The sequence below is a fragment of the Macrobrachium rosenbergii genome, chromosome 19 (assembly GCF_040412425.1).
Source record: "Macrobrachium rosenbergii isolate ZJJX-2024 chromosome 19, ASM4041242v1, whole genome shotgun sequence".
Classification (NCBI taxonomy): Eukaryota; Metazoa; Arthropoda; class Malacostraca; order Decapoda; family Palaemonidae; genus Macrobrachium; species Macrobrachium rosenbergii.
Genome location: NC_089759.1, coordinates 20,181,657 through 20,204,800, shown reverse-complemented (window position 1 = coordinate 20,204,800; position 23,144 = coordinate 20,181,657). Strand labels below are relative to the sequence as shown.

The following is a 23,144-nucleotide window of genomic DNA, read 5'->3' as shown; positions in this document are numbered from 1 at the left end:
ATATATATGTATGTATGCATGAATAAGTAATGTATGTATGTATGTATGTATAGCAGCAAAAAACTTCTTTTACAGCACCCGAAACTAAACTGCATAAGCTAATTCACCATTATGCGATTTCTGTTTAATGAAGCTCTCTCGCTCACCAGCGTATATTCTAGTGCGAAATCACATTCACAGGTGATTGATAGATATTGCAACTGCCAGGTAATGAGAGATGAGCTATCATGCACGTTTGTCATTTATCTGACAGTTGCAATATCTATCAATCACTTGTAAATGGGATTTGGTGTAGATATTATGTAAATAAGTTTATACCCATGTGTATACACAAAAATATACATACATATATACTGTACTGTATTTATATACCACGCGCACACATGTATGTGTGTACGTATGCATGTATTTATATGTGTGTTCATAACAATACCTCCTCCCTTTGTCATCAGTGAGAATTAGTGTTGTGTACCTTTAAATGAACCTGAGAGAGAGAGAGAGAGAGAGAGAGTTAAATTCTTGGGAAGTCTCGATGATGATGATGATGATGATGATTATTATATTATTATTAGTATTACCATTATTATTATTATTATTATTATTATTATTATTATTATTATTATTATAAAAGTCACATGAGTTACTAAAATGGTGAGGAATCCACAATGATATAAGTGTAATTATATTAAGTGTACAGTATATTTAATCATATTATTGCGGATTTCTTCGCCAGCATTATTATTATTATTATTATTATTATTATTATTATTATTATTATTATTATTATTATTATTATTATTATTATTTCAATCGCCGCTTTTCGTCGGTTGACGGAGGTAGTTTTTCATACTTGGTCTTCGATGGTGGGTCTGTAGCTGGTACGCTGGTATAGTGGTTAGTGTCGTGAATGGCACTCAGATGTCGCGGGTTCGCGTCCCCCCAGGGGCGGTGGAAAATCACTGGCTCTGTATCATGATCAGTTACTGCCGCATTGTGGGGTCTGAATTCCAAGTCAACGGCCCCTGTGTGCTTGTTCCATGTGAATGGGTTTCATTCTCTGAAATAATAATTAATAATAATAATAATAACTTTTTTATATTTCTTGTATTTCACACTGACAGCAAGTCTTCTTATATGATAGACAATCGAAGGCGTGTCTACTTTAGCAAATCACAGTATCTCTGATTTCTCTACGAGATCATTAATCTTCTTTACTGTTATTAGTCCATAGTTTCTGTGATATATTTCATTGTCTGGTGATGTACTTCGCGTCAGTTTCCAAAAAAGAGCAAAGTATTACCTTCAAGCAATTGTATCTTCCGATTCGCTTTATTGTTCGATATATATTTTTTTTCTGTTACGTTTTGACATATTTCATTAAATTTCGTGTCTCGTTGTATATGAACGTTCTTCCCAAGCGTTTCTCTATGATATTTCTCATTTCCACGGGTAACCTCAGCTATTTCACTTCTCTCTCTCTTTTCTTGTACGTAAAGTGTTTCCTTTTAATAAATGTGCATGTCCTCAGAGTCCGAATAAGCATACTATTTAGTAGTGGTCTTAACTAGTGGATTTGGTTGGTGTATACCTCTGTAAAGCGTAATATGGGCTTTAAATTATAATAGGTGAATTTAAAGTCAGACGTTAAATTCACCAAAACCGTATATTGTAAAAGATTGTAATGTTCATATATGTAATTATTGTACTTGGTAGGGAGAGAGTGTCTCCTTCAAAGATATTTTCATAATCCATGAATAGAAAATTGAGCGAGGGGGACAGGAGACAAGAGTCGTTTGTTCCTTTGCATGGTAAGGAACGGGAACGAACAGGCTTTATGGCTGGAACATCGTATCTGTTATAGAGATGGAAATTTATAAGGAAATGGAAATGACTATAATTTCATTATCTTCGTATTGCAGTTTCAGCAAAGACAAACCCCCTATAAGGCACTGTATAGAATGCCTGGGAAATGCATGAAATATCAAGTGTTTCATACTTTGACGGCCGATTTTCGGCAGTGTATATAGGCATTCTATAGAATGCCGGTTTTCATACATTGCCGGTAACACACACACACACACACACACACACACACACACACACACACACACACACATATATATATATATATATATATATATATATATATATATGCAAAGACGTCTTTTTTTGTTGCTATACATACATACATACATAAATAAATTATTTATTCATGCATACATACATAATATATATGTATATGATATATATACATATATAGAATATATATATATATATATATATATATATATATATATATATATATATATATATATATATATATATATATATATATACATATCTATATATATGTATATATATATATATATATATATATATATATATATATATATATATATATATATATAAAATGTATGCATGAATAAATAATGTATTTATGTATGTATGTATGTATAGCAGCAAAAAAGACGTCTTTGCAGCATCCCTCGGGCTCCCAGATGCATTGCCATTTGCCTCTTCATTTTCATCCTCCCCTGTCCGGTTCTTCCTTCTTAGGTGTCCATCTTCTGCAACTACCTTGCTTCAATTTTTAACCTATTTAGAAGCAAATCCTTCCGCAGAACTTTATGACAGTCTAGAAATGTGAGTCGATGGTGGTCTCTCAAGCACATTAATAATAATAATAATAATAATAATAATAATAATAATAATAATAATAATAATAATAATAATAATGAAGAGACGAGTATTCAGAATTCTGGCTCATCCGAGGCCTTTAGTTACCCCAGTGGGCCTCTGCTTCCATTGAATCTGGTTAATGTTGCTATATGTAATTGACGGTAACAGCGGATTCTAATTCAGGTATATTTTATTTTGATTAACTGCTTGAAGGTACTTTAGCTTTTCTGTCTGAATGCGACCTATATTGTTAGAGAGCTTTGTGTATATATATATATATATATATATATATATATATATATATATATATATATATATATATATATATATATATATATATATATATATATATATATATATATATATATATATATATATATATATATATATATATATATATATATATATATATATATATATATATATATATATATATATATATATATATATATATATATATATATAGTTTAATTTTTCAGGAAAAAATTTCAAAACATCTTGACCTAAAACAGTTCTGAAATTCCTGTGACGAAATTTTGTGAATATACGAATGTGAAAGTAAGGCAGGCATCAAGTCATTATTTGACAGTCTGAAAGATGATTATAGAAAGTAGTCTAATTTTAGCTTTACGAATTTTTCCATAAACTATAAAGGAGAGAGAGAGAAAATGAGGATGACTTTGTGTGTGTGTGTGTGTGTGTGTGTGAGAGAGAGAGAGAGAGAGAGAGAGAGAGAGAGAGAGAGAGAGAGAGAGAGAGAGAGTTAGCTCAGCCTCATCTCCTCGTCTATCTGAACATCGTAAAATTTCTTTTAGTATTTTAAAGTCGTCAGTTTTATAGTTTGTTCCAGTCAGAGGTTATAAACTGATAGATCCTCTGTCACAGTCTCTCTCCTCCTCCTCCTCCTCCTCCTCCTCCTCGTACGGGGGGTAGTGTCATCATTGCACCTCATGCGGTGCACTGAAGGCATTACTAAAGTTCTTTGCAGCGTGCCCTCGGCCCATAGCCGCAACCCCTTTCGTTCCTTTTACTGTACCTCCTTTCATATTCTCTTTCTTCCATCTTACTTTCCACCCTCTCCTAGAATTGATTCATAGTGTAACTGCGAGGTTTTCCCCCCTGTTACAACTTTCAAACCTTTTACTGTCAATTTCCGTCTCCGCACTGAATGAACTCACTGGTCCCAGTGCTTGACCTTTGGTCTAAATTCTATATTCAATTCAATTCCTCCTCCTCCTCCTCCTCCTCCTCCTCCTCCTCCTCCTCCTCCTCCTCCTCCTCCTCCTCCTCCTCCTCCTCCTCCTCCTCCTCCTCCTCCTCCTCCTCCTCAATGCCGTCCGCCGTGCCATCTGTAACTTCTTTTTCGTGGAATTTTCTTTTGCTATTTTCCCCTGGAGAAACAACTCGAGTGTCTATCTCCTTGATCAGAAGCACGATTTACCTCTCGATCTCTACAGCTGAGGCACGTGTATAATGAATTACGAAGAAGAGAGAGAGGGGGGGGGGCCTGTTAAATGGGGTTGAGGGGAGTGCAGGGATAGGAGGAGAGGGTGTGAGGAGCACCTGGTGTCTGGAATAGGGCTGGACTCAACAGCCTCGGCTTTTCTCCCTTCCAGGCCCTGACCTATTTTTGGCGCTTTTGTCTCCTCGTGTGTCTGTGAGGGTCAGAAAATAAGTTCTCGTGCATATATATATATATATATATATATATATATATATATATATATATATATATATATATATATATATATATATATATATGTGTGTGTGTGTGTGTGTGTGTGTGTGTGTGTGTGTGTGTGTGTGTGTGTGTTTGTGTTAAATGTCCCTATCCCCAGGTCAAATACGGCCAACTTTTATTGCGGTATCTGTTTTAAGGACAGAATCAATCATCTTACTTCCCTAGATGTCTCTGGTAGCCGTGGCTCCTTGGGTCAGCAAATCCCTTCTCCTTTGTCGACTTCTCTCACTGAACCTATTCTTAAACAAAGGACTACTGGAATTAAACACTGATACACAAAACTAGACTTATTTGCAAATTTAACGGAGGTGATTCAGCAAAAGTTACGATCATGAAATGGAGTGAATTCCACCCCCTATAAATGGAAATCATTACTAGAGGAAATTCTAATTCACAAATATTCCGATAGCTATTTCAAAACCAGCTAATACTAGTGACTAACACGCTGGTCACTGAATAAAATACTAAGGTCTTAGTTGTTCTAGACCACAATAAATGTCAGTAGTAAGTAAAGAATAAACGCCACTTCCAAAATATTTATCCTCTCAGGACGAACCCAGAATTCCTGTTGAAAGAAACATATCAACATGTTAAAACCTGAAATGGTGTTAACATACATGAATATTCAAAATAGAAAAATGCCCATGGGAACAGAATAGAAAAATGTATAGAGGAATTTCAGTGCAGCACAACTGGATCTTTCCAAAAAAAAAAAAATGTCTGGAAAAGAATTAAGTGTGCATGAGTTATTGTACTCACTTTCCTATGGCCCAGATAAGGTATCCTCAGGGTGGTGGTCTTTAAACACTCACAAGGCAACACACACCAGCCTCCAGAACCAAAGTCCTCCTGTGAGTCACTGTTCCTCTGATAATATACCATTCAGGAGTGCAACACACTTACACACTCACTTTAATCATTTCTTCTGGAAATGTGACGACCCTGGTGACAATGTTTGATCACGCTGTCTCCATGGACTTAAATCATGATCAAATAGCTCTCCGCATTCAAGTGTGCAAACCTGCAACGTCGACACAAATGCATCTGCAGCGGAAATATACTGACAGGCCAGTACATAGTTCGTCCAAAATCATCCCAGATATATGTACTGTATATGTATATATATATATATATATATATATATATATATATATATATATATATATATATATATATATATATATATATATATATATAAATATAATACGCGTAAATACATCTAAAACAGTTTTGTAATTCAAGTAACCAGTAATTTTGTAGCGCACACTTCCAGGTCTGCAAAGTTTTTAATTGACGAAGTCTCTCTCTCTCTCTCTCTCTCTCTCTCTCTCTCTCTCTGCCCTGTTCTAGGAAACTTATTAATGTATTCAAGTTGAAAGGAAAGCAAGCGTTAACAGTTTGTATTGTTAGTAAATCGACTTGAATAACCACATTGTTCCTAAAGATGTTGACTGATTAATTCTCTTGAACACTCATTTCGAGTGTTTTTTCTACAGAACGGATGTTTCTTGATATATTTTTTTTAATTACGTGGTTTGTTGCTTAGCCGAACGACTGCGCTCTCGGAATACAACTGGATATTCTTTTCTCAAATTCCAACTTTGTTTTAACGTTATTTTGTTTTAAATTGATCGACTGCAGTTGCACTGTGATTTTCATGAAAATATTGGCCATATTTTATTAAAGGAGTTTTGCGAGAAAGAAACGATACGTACCCAGAGACACGAAAGTGTATCAGGTAGCAAAAGGTATGACTGCGGCCCAGGTTTACTTTCAGCATCTCTGCGTGTATTTTCGTTACAGCCTCACCTGGCTTTACAGGCACGGTACTAAATTTTGTTGCGTTACTGGTGTGTCTTGCCCATGGTCTGGAAGTTTTGTCTCTGCTGTGAAAAGCTATGCTATGAACCAACATCCTTAAGTACTGTTTAGGCAATCGAGACGTGGCCATTTCGACATGTTTAAATGAGTTTAATATCAGATATGTGTGTGACAGAACCCTCAGAGTAACTAAGACAAAAAAAAAAAAGTAAAAAATGAGCCGAAGTTTCTTCGGCGCAGTCGAGTTTTCTGTACAGCCTCTACAGCGTATGATTAAGGCCACCGAAAATAGATCTACCTTTCGGTGGTCTCGGTATTTATAATGCTGTATGAGCCACGGCCCATGAAACTTTAACCACGACCCGGTTGTGGCCTATCCTATATAGTTGCCAGAAGCACGATTATGGCTAACTTTAACCTTAAGTAAAAAATAAAAACCACCAAGGCTAGAGGGCTGCAATTTGGTATGTTTGATGATTGGAGGGTGGATGATCAACATACCAATTTGCAGCCCTCTAGCCTCAGTAGTTTATAAGATCGGAGGGCGGACAGAAAAAGTGCGGACAGTAAAAAGTGCGGACAGAAAAAGGGCGGACGGACAGACAAGGCAGGCACAATAGTTTTCTTTTACAGACGACAAAAAAAAGAGAAGATTTTTTATCTTATTATATGGTAGACCCTCAGAATAACTCAGACTAAAACCGTGAAGATTTCTTAATGTAAATATAAGTGAGAGATGACCAGCCAACCAGAGCAGAAGAAAACGTGACCTAAGGGCAACAAAGAATTTATCTTGAGAGAGCGAGGTATTTGGAATACTCACATTATCGTGGTTTAATCTGTCAAGTTAGCATCATGAGATTTAACTCCATGAATGGACTTTTTAGAAGACGGTTGTTAAAGGGTTGCAATCAAGAATGAAAGCTTCATAAGATTTAACTCCATGAATGGACTTTTCAGAAGACGGTTGTTAAAGGGTTGCAATCAAGAATGAAAGCTTCATAAGATTTAACTCTATGAATTGACTTTATAGAAGACGGTTGTTAAAGGGTTGCAATCAAGATTGAAAGCATCTTAAGATTTTACTTCATGAATTGACTTTATAGAAGACGGTTGTTAAAGGGTTGCAGTCAAGAATGAAAGCATCATAAGATTTAACTCCATGAATTAACTTTATAGAAGACGGTTGTTAAAGGGTTACAGTCAAGAATGAAAGCATCATAAGATTTAACTCCATGAATTAACTTTATAGAAGACGGTTGTTAAAGGGTTGCAATCAGGATTGAAAGCATCGTAAGATTTAAATTCATGAATTGACTTTATAGAAGACGGTTGTTAAAGGGTTGCAACCAAGAATGAAAGCATCATAAGATTTAACTCCATGAATTAACTTTATAGAAGACGGTTGTTAAAGGGTTGCAATCAAGAATGAAAGCATCATAAGATTTAACTCCAAGAGTGGACTTTTTAGAAGACGGTTGTTAAAGGGTTGCAATCAAGAATGAAAGCATCATAAGATTTAACTCCATGAATTGACTTTATAGAAGACGGTTGTTAAAGGGTTGCAATCAAGAATGAAAGCATCATAAGATTTAACTCCAAGAGTGGACATTTTAGAAGACGGTTGTTAAAGGGTTGCAATCAGGAATGAAAGTATCATAAGATTCAACTTCATGAATTGACTTTATAGAAGACTGTTGTTAAAGGGTTGCAATCAGGAATGAAAGCATCATAAGATTTGACTCCATGAATGGACTTTATAGAAGACGGTCGTTAAAGGGTTGCAATCAAGAATGAATTATTGACCAAACCGCTCACCGGTCACACTTTTTTTTGGCAATTATTTGTAATTTTTGTTTCTTAAAGATTAACTTGAGTTGCCGTTGACTAACTTGTTTAGCAGAAAAGAATGGATACACTAGTGCTACTAGTACAGTTGTTTGCTAGTCGCTGCTGTGAATGAAGGTGATATTAATAGTATTTTTATTTGATTTTTTTTTTTATTTGTATTTCTGTGCGAGGGGACAAGGCTGTAAATACCTTGGAAGTCGACCGATCTGTAAACATGAACACGGAATTATTATTACTATTATTATTAATCCAATGATTTATATGGCATCTTTTGGTTGGAGGGAGTACAGAGGTCCACACCATGCCTCTTGTACCCATTACCGCCTTACCACCCTTACGGTCCGCCTTTGAGAGAGGATTCTTGGTGGCATAAGGCCGATTTCATCTAAACCAGCCACCACTCAACCCCATTAGCTTATTGAAATAGTTGACTTGTCTAGAGCACTTCTCATTATATTAATAGAATGAGTTGAGGGATTTTTAAAAGCACTTAGTACATTTATAAAAAATTGTCAAAATTAAGAATGGATATGAACCAAGAGTGTAAGTTTATGTGATACACCCGATACCTTCAGATGAACAATAAAGAACAAAACGTAGCCCCAGGCACTTTTGTGAATAGGGTCTGAGCAGAAAATGAATACATTGGGATCACTTGAAACCTACTCTAGTCGGCAGTCAACATTAGATCATTTGAAATTATGGATTTATTTCAAACGTATCCTAAGTGTTTACCCCTAATACGTAATTGCCTGCTATTATCGTGTTACCTCGGAAACAGTTTGAAATGTGTGGTTCTTCTGAGACTCGTGTAAGGCATAAGTAGAAGTTCGGTCTTTTAATTAGACTGAAAAAAGTATATGTTGAAAAAAAAAAAAAATTTTAACAGCGTCTGTCAAGAGGGAAAAACGATAAGTTTCTCTTCGGAAATCAAATAAATCCGCTGATGCGGAACTTACGGTTAGGGCTAACGAATACCAAATTAATGAGTCTCTCTCTCTCTCTCTCTCTCTCTCTCTCTCTCTCTCTCTCTCTCTCTCTCTCAGGAATATCGTGACTTCCTGGTTTCTCATTTGTGAGATTTGCTGATAGATTTGTATCACTGATATGCTGACTGAAGCTAATACTGCATAAATAGAGAGAGAGAGAGAGAGAGAGAGAGAGAGAGAGAGAGAGAGAGAGAGAGAGAGAGAGAGAGAGAGAGAGAGTCCTCCTTTTTTAAAGACGGATATTTTAGGAATGAGGGAAAACGAGTGAAAGTTAAAGGAAAGTGAAAGTCAAGTGAAGCGTGTTTGTATTGTGTTGAGAATGGAAATATTCGTTATTATTTTTGAGATATATTTTTTTATTGATATCCAAGAGGGAAAATAAGACTATGAGTCACTCGGACTTAACATTTTCCTCTCTCTCTCTCTCTCTCTCTCTCTCTCTCTCTCTCTCTCTCTCTCTCTCTCTCTCTCTGCGGGACTTCCTAGTTGACGGCGGCGTTTGCATAGGTCTGAGAGATGGCGGCGGGTGATACATCACGCTGTCGGCCTCCCTCAAGTAGCAACTTGAGGAGGAGGAAGTAGGGCACGGAGGTGGAGGAGGAGTAGGTGGAGGCATTTTGGCGTGGGACAGCCCCGAAGGGAGTGAAAGGTGGAGTGAAATGTGGAGGACGACCTCTTAAAATGGGAGGTGGCGGAGTGGCTACCGGTTCCCAGCAGCAGGACAGGTGGAATTGAGAGAGAGAGAGAGAGAGAGAGAGAGAGAGAGAGAGAGAGAGAGAGAGAGAGTTTCCGAGAGGGTGGGGTTAGTTGGCCGCCAGACGCGACTCAAGCAACATTGCCACTGCTTTTGCTTGCCATTCACGCTGCTTGTGTGTGTGTGTTTGCGTGTGCGTGCCTGCCTGCCTGCCTGCCTGTTGTGCTGCTTTCGCTTTGCTTGCACCAGATCGGTCGGCAGCATTTTGATCTTCCGTGTATCCAGCTGACTTCCGCTTCTTCCAAGATGTTATTTTGACGTCTTTTTCGGGTTTTCTCACGCTTTAAGAAATATACCGACGATGCAAGACAGGGAAAGATAATTATATGCAAGAAATTTAGAAAAGAAAAGACAAGAGTAAGTCAGGTTTGCATCTTCCGTGCTTTTCTTAAAACACCAGGAACGTTGAGTTTGAGATGAGACGCTCATCGAATTATAATAATGAGTTTCTGATGAATTTCGACATCAGGGCATCCAGCAAGATCCTGTTATTCCCGACGATTTCTCATTAAAAGTGGTTTAATGACTTTGTACTTTCAAAGTAAGTTTATGTCTCAGCCAGTCTTGGGTACTCGATACCAACCACTTTGACGTAATATTCTACGCTGAGAAAATATCGGAAATACTTTAAATAAAGAAAATAAACATAAATATAATTTTTGGTGAGAATAACAGCAATATATACAGTCATCATTCCAAGTTGAAACTCCGTACGGTATTCCAAGCTGAAGTATTTGCGGAAATCTTCTGAAAAGGAAGGAAAAAAAGAAAATATCCCGAATGTATTTAACTCTTGTGGATGATCTCATCAGCCCAAGTGCCCAGGAAGATTAAGGAAGATTGACCCAATCAATTAATCTCTCGCGGAAAAAAAAACTAAGCTGGACAAATAAAGCCTTTATCTCCATTACCTCGAGCTAAGAAGAAGAAGAAGAAGAAGACGAAGAAGAAGAAGAAGAAGAAGAAGAAGAAGAAGAAGAAGAAGAAGAAGAAGAGGAAGGAAGAAATAGGCAGAAAAAGAAGAAGGAGGAAGAAATAGGTAATTTCTTCGTCTATATTTTGAAGGATTGATCTTTAAAGACATCGTGTTTCCTTTCAAACCTGAAATTTATTGGCGAAACTGAAAAATTAACGAGAGTGAATTTTAGGAAAAAGAACAATTTACTGGAGACAGACACAGTTGGTCAAACCGGCAAACTAAAAGACATCTGTAATAATCAGTCGTAAAGAACAATATAAAAGGTATCTTTAATCTTTACTTAATTAAGAAGAAAGGAAGCGTATGAAGGAAGCATCGTCCCTCTGAAATACCAAGCAGAAACACAAACAAAGACAGAAAGACAGTCACGGAGGATAACGAGTAGATCTTACATAACCAATTGAAGAAACTTGGAGCAACGTCAGCTTTAATCAATTTTAAGTCTACTGAGTTGATTTAAATTTCATCAAATAGAAGGGAAATGAACAAAATATGAAGGTAAAGAACCAGCAGAAAACGTGCAAAAGTATAAGATAAAGGAATAATAATAATCAAAACTTTTTTCCTCAGAAGCATTCCTTAAAAAGTTTTCAAAATCGTTACGAAAACTGGTGTGTCTAGAAGAACCGGTTTTAGTCAGCTGTTACTGGAGGAGAGAGAGAGAGAGAGAGAGAGAGAGAGAGAGAGATCATGTCGGTAACCGCCCGTTGAACATCAAAGCAAGAAAGGTGCCTCAAAGCAACCAATGTTGAGATCAACGGGTGACTCCTTCGGAAGCAAGACGGTCATCATCCACCCGCACAAGATGTTCACATCCAGACGCAAGAGCCTCCCGGACACCTCATCCATCTCGTCATCCTCTTCGTCAGCCTTCTTCAGCCCCTCTACCGTCGTGGCCGGCAGGACCAAGAAACGGAGGGCATCCAATGGCTTCCTTAATCCAGGTAATTTGGGAGGAGGAAACGCGGAGGGGACTCTATGTGTATATCTGGCCTTTTTTGTTTTTTTTATGTATATATGTATGTATGTATGTATGTCTTATTTGTTAAGGTTTTACTTAACTTTTTATTTGTTAAGTCAGTACACAATAAAGTAGTAGAATTATTGGTCTTGTAATATATATATATATATATATATATATATATATATATATATATATATATATATATATATATATATATATATGTATGCATGTATGTATGCATATATATATATATATATATATATATATATATATATATATATATATATATATATATATATAATGTGAATTTTTGTCACAAATACTGTGACTTTTTATATTCATGAATCTTAAGCCACAAATTTCGTTCAGTTCCCAATTCACTGTACCTTGGGAATACTCTTACACCCAAGGAAAATTGTAAGTGATGAATATATATATATATATATATATATATATATATATATATATATATATATATATATATATATATATATATATATATATATATATACATTATATATATATATATATATATATATATATATATATATATATATATATATATATATATATATATAAACTTTCACTAAGGCATTTCAATAGACAGTTTACTGCATACGTATTTGCATATGCATCGAGTCTAGCCTTTCTAATTGTTCAACTTTCTGAGGCCGTCATCAGTTATTCAAAAGGCCGCATGGAAAAGTTATTCTTTACAAAAGTTTCTTCTTTTTAGCTCTCTGTACGTTTCTGCACTCCCATGTGTGTTCGTGCAGAGATTAATGTTATTGTTGGAGTAGTCACCAATCACGTTTGAAGACGTCAGCGAAATGTAAAACTTCGTTTCTGATTTTTTCGATTTGCTGATGTCAGCGTTTTCTCGGAAGTTTACAGAGCTCTCAGAGTCGAGCGAAAGAATGAAAAAAAAAAAAAAAATAATTTAAACAACTTACGAACCAACATTCATGACGGATAAACATGCTTGCATACACACACACACACACACAAACAGAATTGTTTAAAAGCAAACCGTATCCTGTGTATGTATAACTGAATCACGAAAATATGGAATGTGATAAATGTATAAATAAAGACAAAATCCACGAAGTCTGCTAAGTAAAGGACAAGAAGTCGAAAGGCCTTATAGTACTCCATTGCTTCCCTTTCCTTCGTGGGTTTTGTCTTTATTTGTATTCTATGTATATATAAATACTAGTATTACAAGTAACACAGATGCAAAACCTGTTATGTATCCATATCCATATACAGTAACTACATAATCAGACACAATGTATGTTTCTCATTATGTTCGCGAAACCGCGGAAGTTGTAAAACCGCTGACGTGGATAAAAATTTGATTTCTTCTTGCGCGAATGAAAGCAGTTTGCTAAGCCTTCCAGAGTCAGCCTGATAGTCTAAGCCAAACGGTATCTAATGAAGAAGAAGAAACAAAGAGTTTTGGGAATTGCCATTGTTCGAAGTAAGGTCAAGAGATTAGGTTCTCTAGACTTTGGTTCTTGTAAGCCCTTGACGTTTGGTTCTGAGAACTGTTGTGGTGGGGAAGTCAATAAACTTAGCCATTACCGCGCTAGGCAGAAGTCTCTTGCTCATTGAATCTTGTATTATTATTATTATTATTATTATTATTATTATTATTATTATTATTATTATTCAGAAGATGAACCCTATTCATATGGAACAAGCCCACCATAGGGGCCATTGACTTGAGATTCAAGCGCTCAAAGAATATGTTGTTCGTTAGAAAGAAGTAACAGAAGGGATGGGAAATACAGAAGGAAGAGATCACTTAGTAAAAAAGAAAAAAATAAATTAACAGATTTATGAATAGATAAAAATGTAAGTGAATTATTAAAATACAAGGAGCATTGTGTTAGGGCAGTAATGCATTGCATCTTCGCCTGAACTTCTGAAGTTTCAATTGCACGGCATAGTCAGGGAGACTGCTCCACAGTCCAGTGATGTGAGGAATAAAGGACCTTTTGCAACTGACGTGGAGTCGCAACCTGAATTTCCGGTTACGCTCAGCTGGTTAGAATTTTGAAAAGTGCAGCGGCCACTGGGACCTGCAACCTAATGCTCTCTTCCTGCCACGCCCGAAGTAAATGGGAAAAGAATGAAAGAGAGAAGATGGCACGAGGAGAATGTCAAAGCCTGGTAGTAAAGGGAAAGAAAAATTCGCGGAAACGTGCAATCCTTAGAGGATTACAAAAGGATGGATTCATTTTTGCCTTTTGGTTTGGCTCGTAATGGCATGCAGCTGTTTTCATGTTGTTACCCAAGTGTCGTCTACCAGGAATAAGCACTTTACTCTGGTCTTCGCCAAAAGTTGAGTACTTTGCCTGAAATTGAAACTTAACAAGGATTTGACTTTCCGGAAAACTTATTTGTCCTAAAACTCTCTGCTTTTCCTGGAATTTGTACCAAGATTTCCCCTGCACTTGAAATTTTACTTTTTCCCAAATCTGAACTCTGTCAACAATTAAGTGTATCGGTTTTTATTTTGTACTTTAACGAAAAAATGACATTTTATCCAGCTCAACTTTATTGGGCGTTGAAATGTAGGATTTTTATATCCGGATTCATAATTTTTCCTGAATATTTAACTAACAAAGTGTGATTCTACCTCAAATACGGTTTTTTAAGAAGTTTTAACATCATTTGTATTTTATGAAGTAGGAATAGTCCAGTCAATGAAATTGCTTCTGAAATATCTTTTATGAAGTAAATTTTCAAATATTCTTTTCAAGTGCTTAGCAATTACACATTGTTTGACGGTGATTATAATAATAAAATAACAACAATAGTGATAATAAGAAAGTAGCACTCACTGATGTCGCAATACCATAGGACACCGGAGTAGATGAGAAAGAAAGAGAAAAAATTGATAAGTATCAAGACCTGAAAATCGAAATAAGAAGGATATGGGATATGCCAGTGGAAATTATACCCATACTCATGGAACACTAGGCGCGATCCCAAGATCCCTGAAAAGAAATCTGGAAAAACTAGATGCCGAAGTAGCTCCAGGACTTATGCCGAAGAGTGTGCTACTAGAAACAGCGCACATAGTGAGAAAAGTGATGGACTCTTAAGGAGGCAGGATGCAACCCGGAACCCCACACTATAAAAACCACCCAGTCGAATAGGATGACTGTGATAGACCAAAAAAATATAATAATAATAATAATAATAATAATAATAAAGTATTGTTATTGTTGTCCCCCTTTTCAACATTCTTAACCCTTTGCGGTAAATTTTTTATCTAAGTATTGATTAATAATGGTATGAATGTAAGGATACCTTTCGTCCTAGTATACAATTTTTTTTTATATTATTTGACATAAAAACGCCATTTTTTATTTCACCAGTTATTGATTTCAATTCATCATACTACTTCTGTTTATTCATGAATAATTGAACAATGAATCACTCAATTTTTTGAATAATGAATATGTGGTTATACCAAACTTACGCTTCCTGACCATTTTCATTTTTATATATAACCTTCTTTGGTGCAAAAATAGGCCGTTGCAAGTACCGTTCAAGGTTTCTTTTCTTCCTAATCCCGTAACATTGTACCTACCTGTTCGTTGTACATACCTGTTCGTTTCTCTGCAGTTTTGCTCCTCTTAATTCTTGAAGATATATATATATATATAGCACAGGCGACACTACACATCCTGTAGTCTCAGATCACTTTTCCACCAAACTACAGTAGTTAATTCTCATTCTCCGTATTCTAAAAACGCTTCGTTTCCATCATAATTACGTCTAATCGCCGTCAAAATATCCTGTACAGTGTAAATCCGCATCACCTACACATTGAATTTCAGTTAATTTTATCTCGAACTTTTCAAATGTCTTTGTATGCCCTTTACAGCATTTATCCCGCTCAGAATTACTTCTCATTCATCTGTTTCATAAATCCCGTAGGGATTACTTAAAGTTTTTGCAGCATCCCTTCGGCCCCTAGGTGCAACCCCTTTCATTCCTTTTACTGTACCTCCGTTCATGTGCTCTTTCTTATATCTTACTTTCCATCCTCTTCTAGCAATTGTTTCATAGTGCAATTGTCAGGTTTTCCTCCGGTTACGCCTTTCAAACCTTTACTCTCAGTTTCTCTTTCAGCGCTGAATGACCTTATAGGTCCCAGCACTTGGCCTTTGGCATAAAGTTTATATTCTAATTCCAGTTTCTATGTTTCATAGTAACCACTTAATTCTTGGTGTGCATATATCGTTTGTCCTCCAAATTCAACAGCTACTTTTCCAGGTACTCGCCTTAAGGGCACTAACTTCAGTCTCTTTAGATAGCATCTGTCTATATGAATCACTTATTATTGGATACATTTGTTAATTAACCTTTCTCAATTAACCTTTCTCTCAGGAATTGCTCCCCCAAACAACGACTGCAATTCTTGATACCAAGGAGCTTCAAGAGGGCTTAGGGAAAGTCGATAGAGAAAGGTAATATATTGCCACCCCGGTTACTCTCACCACCTTAAAATTACAGTCTCTCGACTCTACCAATCCCAATATACCCCGGGATTGGGTGCAAGGATTACACGGAAACAATAATATATATATAATATATATGTGTATATAATATTATATATATATATATATATGTATATATATATATAGTTTCTGGAGGTTCGGGAATTTCATCCGCCATTTCCATTCAGTGTAAGTGACAGACCATTAATCATACTGCTGCCGAGTTCTAAAGCTTCTAATAGGGAATGGTGTTAAGCTTGGAAGAACATGTTTTCATGTGAAATTTGATATATATATATGTGTGTGTGTGCGTGTGCGTGTCTATATATATATATATATATATATATATATATATATATATATATATATATATATATATATATATATATATATATATATATATATATATGTATATATGTGTATATATATATATATATATATATATATATATATATATGTATATATACATATATATATACGTTTATATATATATATTCTTACAGATTGGGTCCCGTTGGAGGAATGCAAGGGGGTTTGTTAATCTACGCACTGCCGAAGGGGCCAACATAGGACACCAAAATGTAACAAAAAATGAAGGGATGGGTATTGACTTACCTTATTTTCAACAATTGAATTAGAGAATGGAAGGTCGCCATGGAAATGAGTCACTGGTTACGTTGCAATGAATTTATGTACACATGAAGCAATCGAAAAATGAATCTGGAACGGAGGATCCAGCAGGCAATCAAAATTAAAAAAATGGAAATGACGAGGACGTGAATAGCACGTCTCTAATTAGAAAGCGCAATAAGGCTTGAATTAATCTCAGTTAACTGGCTCTTGTGCACAATGGGGGGACTGCTATCCAGACTTTCTTGATTATCAAAATGGCAGTACTCCTAAGATGATTTGATTCACAAGGCGGGGTCGACTGAGCAGAAGAGTAGCGAGGACTCCTGGAAAATGAATCCAGGATTAGCGTTCTAGTACAAAGAATTTCTCTCACATGAAAAATGATGCACTATGGAGGTAATGGATCAGTTTAAGTTAATTGCCCTTGGTTAACACTGTGGTGGGAATAATCTAATGCTGATCGCTGAATTGAATTAAATTGCGTTTAGGACAAGTCATGGGGCGAGTTATGGGCCGCTTTCGGTAGATTGGTCTTAACAAAAGGGTCCTTGTTTAGGAGAATGAAAAGTGAAAATTCGTAAAATGTAAGAGAGAAATTCACGGAGAGAAACAGAGTGGCTTGGAGACTAATTGCTTCTGACGTACCATATGTCTGTTGATGTTTTGAGCTCTGAACATGTGGGGACTTGGCCGTCCGGATTTGTTAGCCGCCACCAGTGGAAGAAGGATGGTAGGCGCGACTGTCCAAATCGCTAGCTAGGTACGGAGTGTGTCGTTTTCGAGTCGAAAGCGTTCCATTGTTGTGCTGGCGTCCAATCTCCGGTCATCAGTCATCTGCAAAAAGTCACACAGCCAGCAAAAGGGGGTATGGAAAATAGGTCCTATAGTTAGGGACTTAAGGGTTAAGCTCCTAGTCTACCTACAGCCTGTTTTCGTCCCTTGACACTAACGGGCTAGCTGCGCCTACAAATCACGTGATGGGGGCAAAGGGGGAAAAGGTAAGGTGTATCATTGTCTTACCCCAGGTCAGGTGACGTGGAGGTTTGGCGGGGGGGGCGTTTTCTCAGGCCTACCTGAGTTCAAATTCTGGGCAAACATCTTCCTTCCCGCCACTAAAGCTAGCCCAGGAGTTAACTGAGAAGTGCTTTTGTCCAGAAATTTCGATTTCTTATCTGGCGGACTAAGAGGGATGAATGAAAATACGTGATAATATATATATATATATATATATATATATATATATATATATATATATATATATATATATATATATATATATGTATATTAATATATTATACATAAATAAAATCTCTAAAGTTTACGCAGTGTCTCTCTTAAGCATTCATGAAAAACCAAGTACTTTCTTTGGTCACTGATTGAAATTGAAATCAGCCAATAATTGAGCAAACAGGAGACCTTTCTCAAAGTCCTGGGAACTTTGGACCTGTCCAAACCAGCAGTTGGAAGGAGTAAACTTTTCCATGCAAAAAAAAAAAAAAAAAAAATACTTGCCGGTAAAAACTGTTTGGTCTTCGGAAAAAAAAGAACACTTGGGAAAGAAACTTTTTGTTTGGGAAAAAATAAAAACTTCTGGCCGGGTTCGATCGATCTTTCCTGGTTGAATGTTGTTCTTTTCCTTTTTATATATGTTATTTCTTCCTTTATTTGTGTATATGTTTAATTATTTATTTTATTTATTTATGCCAAAACTATAAATCGAATAAAAGAGCAAAACAAATAGGAACGCGAAGCGAAAGGAAAATATAACCTTCTGTAACTTCCAGTGACGCTCGCATATTTGTCACTGCATATATATATATATATATATATATATATATATATATATATATATATATATATATATATATATATATATATATATATATATATATATATATATATATATGTATGTAGATATATATATATATATATATATATATATATATATATATATATATATATATATATATATATATATATATATATATATATATATAATATATATATATATATGTATGTATGTAGATATATATATATATATAATATATACATATATATATATATCTATATACATATATATTATGTATATATAATATATATATATATATATATATATATATATATATATATATATATATATATATATATATATATATATATATATATATATATATATCGTCCAATAATGAAGAAAATGCAAAGAAAAGCAAAAAAAAAAAAAAAAAAGAATAGACGCCCCACAATGGAGCAACAGATTTATTAGTTGTTACCTCGTTGTGTCATTGCATTTTCCACCCGAGAGTTGCGCCACCATCCCTTGGGAGGTGTTAGGGGTAGGGGATGGGCGCGGGGGAGGCGGGATTGCGGGGGGAGGGGTGGGGGTGGGGGAGTTCAGGACGGCAATTTATTATCCTCCACCATCGGCTCTTCCCGATCCTTCTTTGGGGTCCGCGGTATCCAGAATTAAAGATGCGTGGCTGTGTGTGTTTTTCTCTTCCTTTGTGCTCTCTCTCTCTCTCTCTCTCTCTCTCTCTCTCTCTCTCTCTCTCTCTCTCTCTCTCTCTCTCTGTATGCTCGAAGAGGGAGATAATGAAGATGGAGATAAGTGCCATGCTCGCTCTCTCTCTCTTTGTTCCTCCGGGTTGGGGAGGTCGAGTGTTTTTCCTTTCCTCTGTGCTCCCTTCCCTATCCGCACAGAGAAGGAGAGATGATGATGGAGATGGAGATAGAGGCGTGTTTTCACGGTGCTTCCTTCCCTCTTCTTAGTTTTAGGGAGGTCGAGTGTCCAGGGTATGGCTCCAATGTTGTCGAGTTAAGCTTTCATTAGTCATATGGCATTTTCTCCTATTAATTGGGATTTCCTCAGGGGACGCTTCGTTAGGGAGTTGAATTAATACGTTCGGATGAATTGAGCTTCGTTTCTTTATCTCCTCCATTTATTTGTTCGGTCTTGAGATCTCTTCTGATTGGAGCGTTTTTTTTTTTTAATCTTTTAATTGTGCCGCTGTTTGTGGAAATTATTGATAACCGTATGACCATATCCAGTGCTGTACGTATACATATGAATACATTTATATTTTCTTATTTCGTATACATTCTTTTTTCCTTTAGAGGTGTTTACCCCAAGTGCTGCCCTTTCAGTTTTCAGTAACTGTGTTGAGGTGAGGTTGCAAGCCCGACACCGTACCCCATGGATGTTCGTGGGGTTTATATGCTGATAGCGTATTACATTTCTTTGTGGTCATCCATTCAGTCACTAACCAAAATAAACGAAGAAGAATGACTGGTCTGGAGTAAAACTGGTCCGAGAAAAGTGTATTAAGTCTTCATGCCAGATCATCTTTTGAGGATGTAAGTTGGGCAATTAGGAGATTGAAGAATGGAAAGGCACAAGGAGTTGATGGAATTTTAAGTGAGTTGTTGTGATACCATGTTGGAAGTTTGATTGAATTGCAGCCTTGGCTTCCATGGACGGGTGATAGCTTTACTCCCATGCACCTACGTGACTAATTCGCTTCCAAACTTTCTACCATTCGTATAAACATTAATGGCTTCATCGTCCTGTTCTCCTTTTACCCTCATCTTAAATTTATCACATTTATTCTCAGCTTTCTTTTCTCACAGACACTTTTAAACTCTTACCAGATTCTCCAGCTTATCGTCACTATCCCCAATCAGAACTGTATATTCTGAAAACATCAACTGGTTTAAACTCCTTTCTCCACTAGCTTTCTTATCCCATAACTTTGCACCTACAGCTACTGTCCTATCTCTGAATTCTGGCATCATTCCATCTGTGAAGATATTGAACTGCCATGAAGACTTAATACACTTTTCTCAGACCCAATTTTACTCCAGACCGGTCGCTCTTCTGTCTGAATATTCTAAAGCACTTTACTTCCGTCATAAACACTTTTAATCTTTTTCAGCAACTTATCTTCTGGAACATACATCCCGACACTTACCACATTGCCTCTTTGTCGGCTCCATCGTATGTCTTATATGGGTCTGTGTGTTCCACAGATTTTCCTTTTACCTTCAGATTTCTCACATAACTGTTTCAGAACAAACATTTGATCCATACACACTCTTCCTTTTAAAATACTAGGCGATTTATCCTATATCAGTCCTTTTGTCATCTCTTACTCTCTTAATCACAGTTCGGCCATACCGTTTAAATCTTTTTAAAGTCAGAAGAAATACCTCTCAGTCATTCTTGCAGAACCTTTTCCTTGCCCATGTATACCTCACAAACCTTGGTCAGCTGCTCAGTCACCGTTCCACTGCATCCCATTTGTAATTCCATTAACCCCTGGTGTCTTTCTCTTCTTAAATCTCGTAACATCTTAACATTCAATTCCACAAACGTTCTCAAAGTTACGTTAACTGTTTCCACTCCTGCATCATTCAGCTCTGTCTTTTTTATATATTATATATTTAGAATATTCGCTTCGTCGATCGAGGACTGCATTCACACTATAGGAAATCTAGTCGTTTCCATCTTTGATTCTGAGATCTATTTGCTCACTAACCTTTCCCCATTTGTTCACTGACCTTTCTCTTTGCATTTACTTCCCAGTAGAACAATTAATTATTCTTCCCACTATTTTTAGTAACTGACTCCTTTTTTCATCTCAGTTCCTTCCTCATGGTCTTCTCAACCGTCTTGCAGCTGCCCTTTCAATAATCTCCTATTACCTTCCCTAAACCCTTCATTTTCTCAGCCCACCAAATATTTATTATTCCCCCTCTTCCTACCCTCCTGAACTTGCACAACTCCCAGTTGTACCCATAATCACACTTACGTACATACACACACACACATACACGTGCTTACATACATTCATACACGTGTATATATATATATATATATATATATATATATATATATATATATATATATATATATATATATATAATATAAATAAAGGCATTGCCACGGAGGAAAGTGAAGCAGCGGAGATGCGTTAGGCCTTTCGACTTACTGTCCATTACTGCTAAGTAAAGGACAGTAAGTCGAAAGGCCTAGCACCACTCCGTTGTCTCACTTTCCTTCGTGGCACTGCCTTTATTTATATATTCATCACGTTCCATATTTTCGTGATTCAGTTATACACACACATATATATAGATATATATTCACATCATAGTCGACTAACCACAAGGTACCCAGTTCACTGTTTAACTCAACAGCGGTCAATGGATTTTACAAGAAAATGACTCATGTCGTGTTTCATCTATGGGATTAAACTTTTATCACGTTTTGTTGGGAAAATTCCTGAAAAGCGTGCGTGTATTTCTGTGTATTTTAGTACAGACACTGAGACAGAAGGTTATGTTTTGAAGTGAATGCGATCATTTATGAACCCTCTCCGTTTCTAACGCGTTACTTTATCATTATTATTTCTTAAAAGATAATTAGATTTCGTTTTCCATAACAACGATTCTGTCTTATAACATTCATTTCAAAAAACAAATATTTAGACTCTCTCTCTCTCTCTCTCTCTCTCTCTCTCTCTCTCTCTCTCTCTCTCTCTCTCTCTCTCATTGACAGAGCACGATGCGAAAATGAAGACATTTGCATCAGAAATTCACCTTCGAATTTCTGGGGCATAAATAACCCGAGTATAAAAGAAAGAAGAGATAGAAGAAAAAGAAGAAGAATTTTGTCTTCGCCTATGAGTGGGTCACGACGAACAAGTTTTGCAAGTCAGTGAGGCGTCTTTTGTCCTTTGCATAATGGAGATTGCAGTCAGTGTCAAGTGTTGTCGCTGCAGAGAGAGAGAGAGAGAGAGAGAGAGAGAGAGAGAGAGAGAGAGAGAGAGATTTGACATGCAGCTTTGTTGGTCGGATTTCCATTGATCTAATGAACAAGCAATTCATTTGCTTATTGTGATTTAGTAAATGGAACTAAAGAAGATTATGACGCCTAATGAATCTGTTTTGGCGTTTAAACCTTCACGGTCGCAAGTACATCATTTGAATTATGAAGATCTCAAGTTTTTAAGGAGAGAGAGAGAGAGAGAGAGAGAGAGAGAGAGAGAGAGAGAGAGAGAGAGAGAGAGAGAGAGAGATTTCATTAAGGAATACGAAGATGAATCTTTAGCATAATTTTTCACCTCCTGTTCATTAGTTGTAGTCACTCAAATAACAGGCCCATTTTTCACGTCCATTCATTTCGAGTGAATGCAGAGAGCGTAATATCTTTACATACTT

General features: G+C 36.2%; 1 protein-coding gene across 18 annotated transcripts in view; it reads left to right on the top strand.

The window, feature by feature from the left end:
• The window catches only part of LOC136848690 (dystrobrevin beta-like), a 226,338-nt gene that overhangs the window by 77,884 nt on the left and 125,310 nt on the right, over positions 1 to 23,144 (top strand). For 3 of the 18 annotated variants that reach the window (XM_067121182.1, XM_067121174.1, XM_067121175.1), the window contains exon 1: positions 11,425 to 11,758. The exons of 7 other annotated variants lie outside the window; for them this stretch is intronic. In XM_067121182.1, coding sequence (XP_066977283.1) covers positions 11,560 to 11,758 — 199 coding nt within the window. In that variant the 5' untranslated portion in view covers positions 11,425 to 11,559. Of the gene's footprint in view, positions 1 to 11,423; positions 11,759 to 23,144 lie in introns of those variants that run through there. 8 more of the 18 variants (XM_067121185.1, XM_067121178.1, XM_067121180.1 and 5 more) reach the window with 4 other exon arrangements.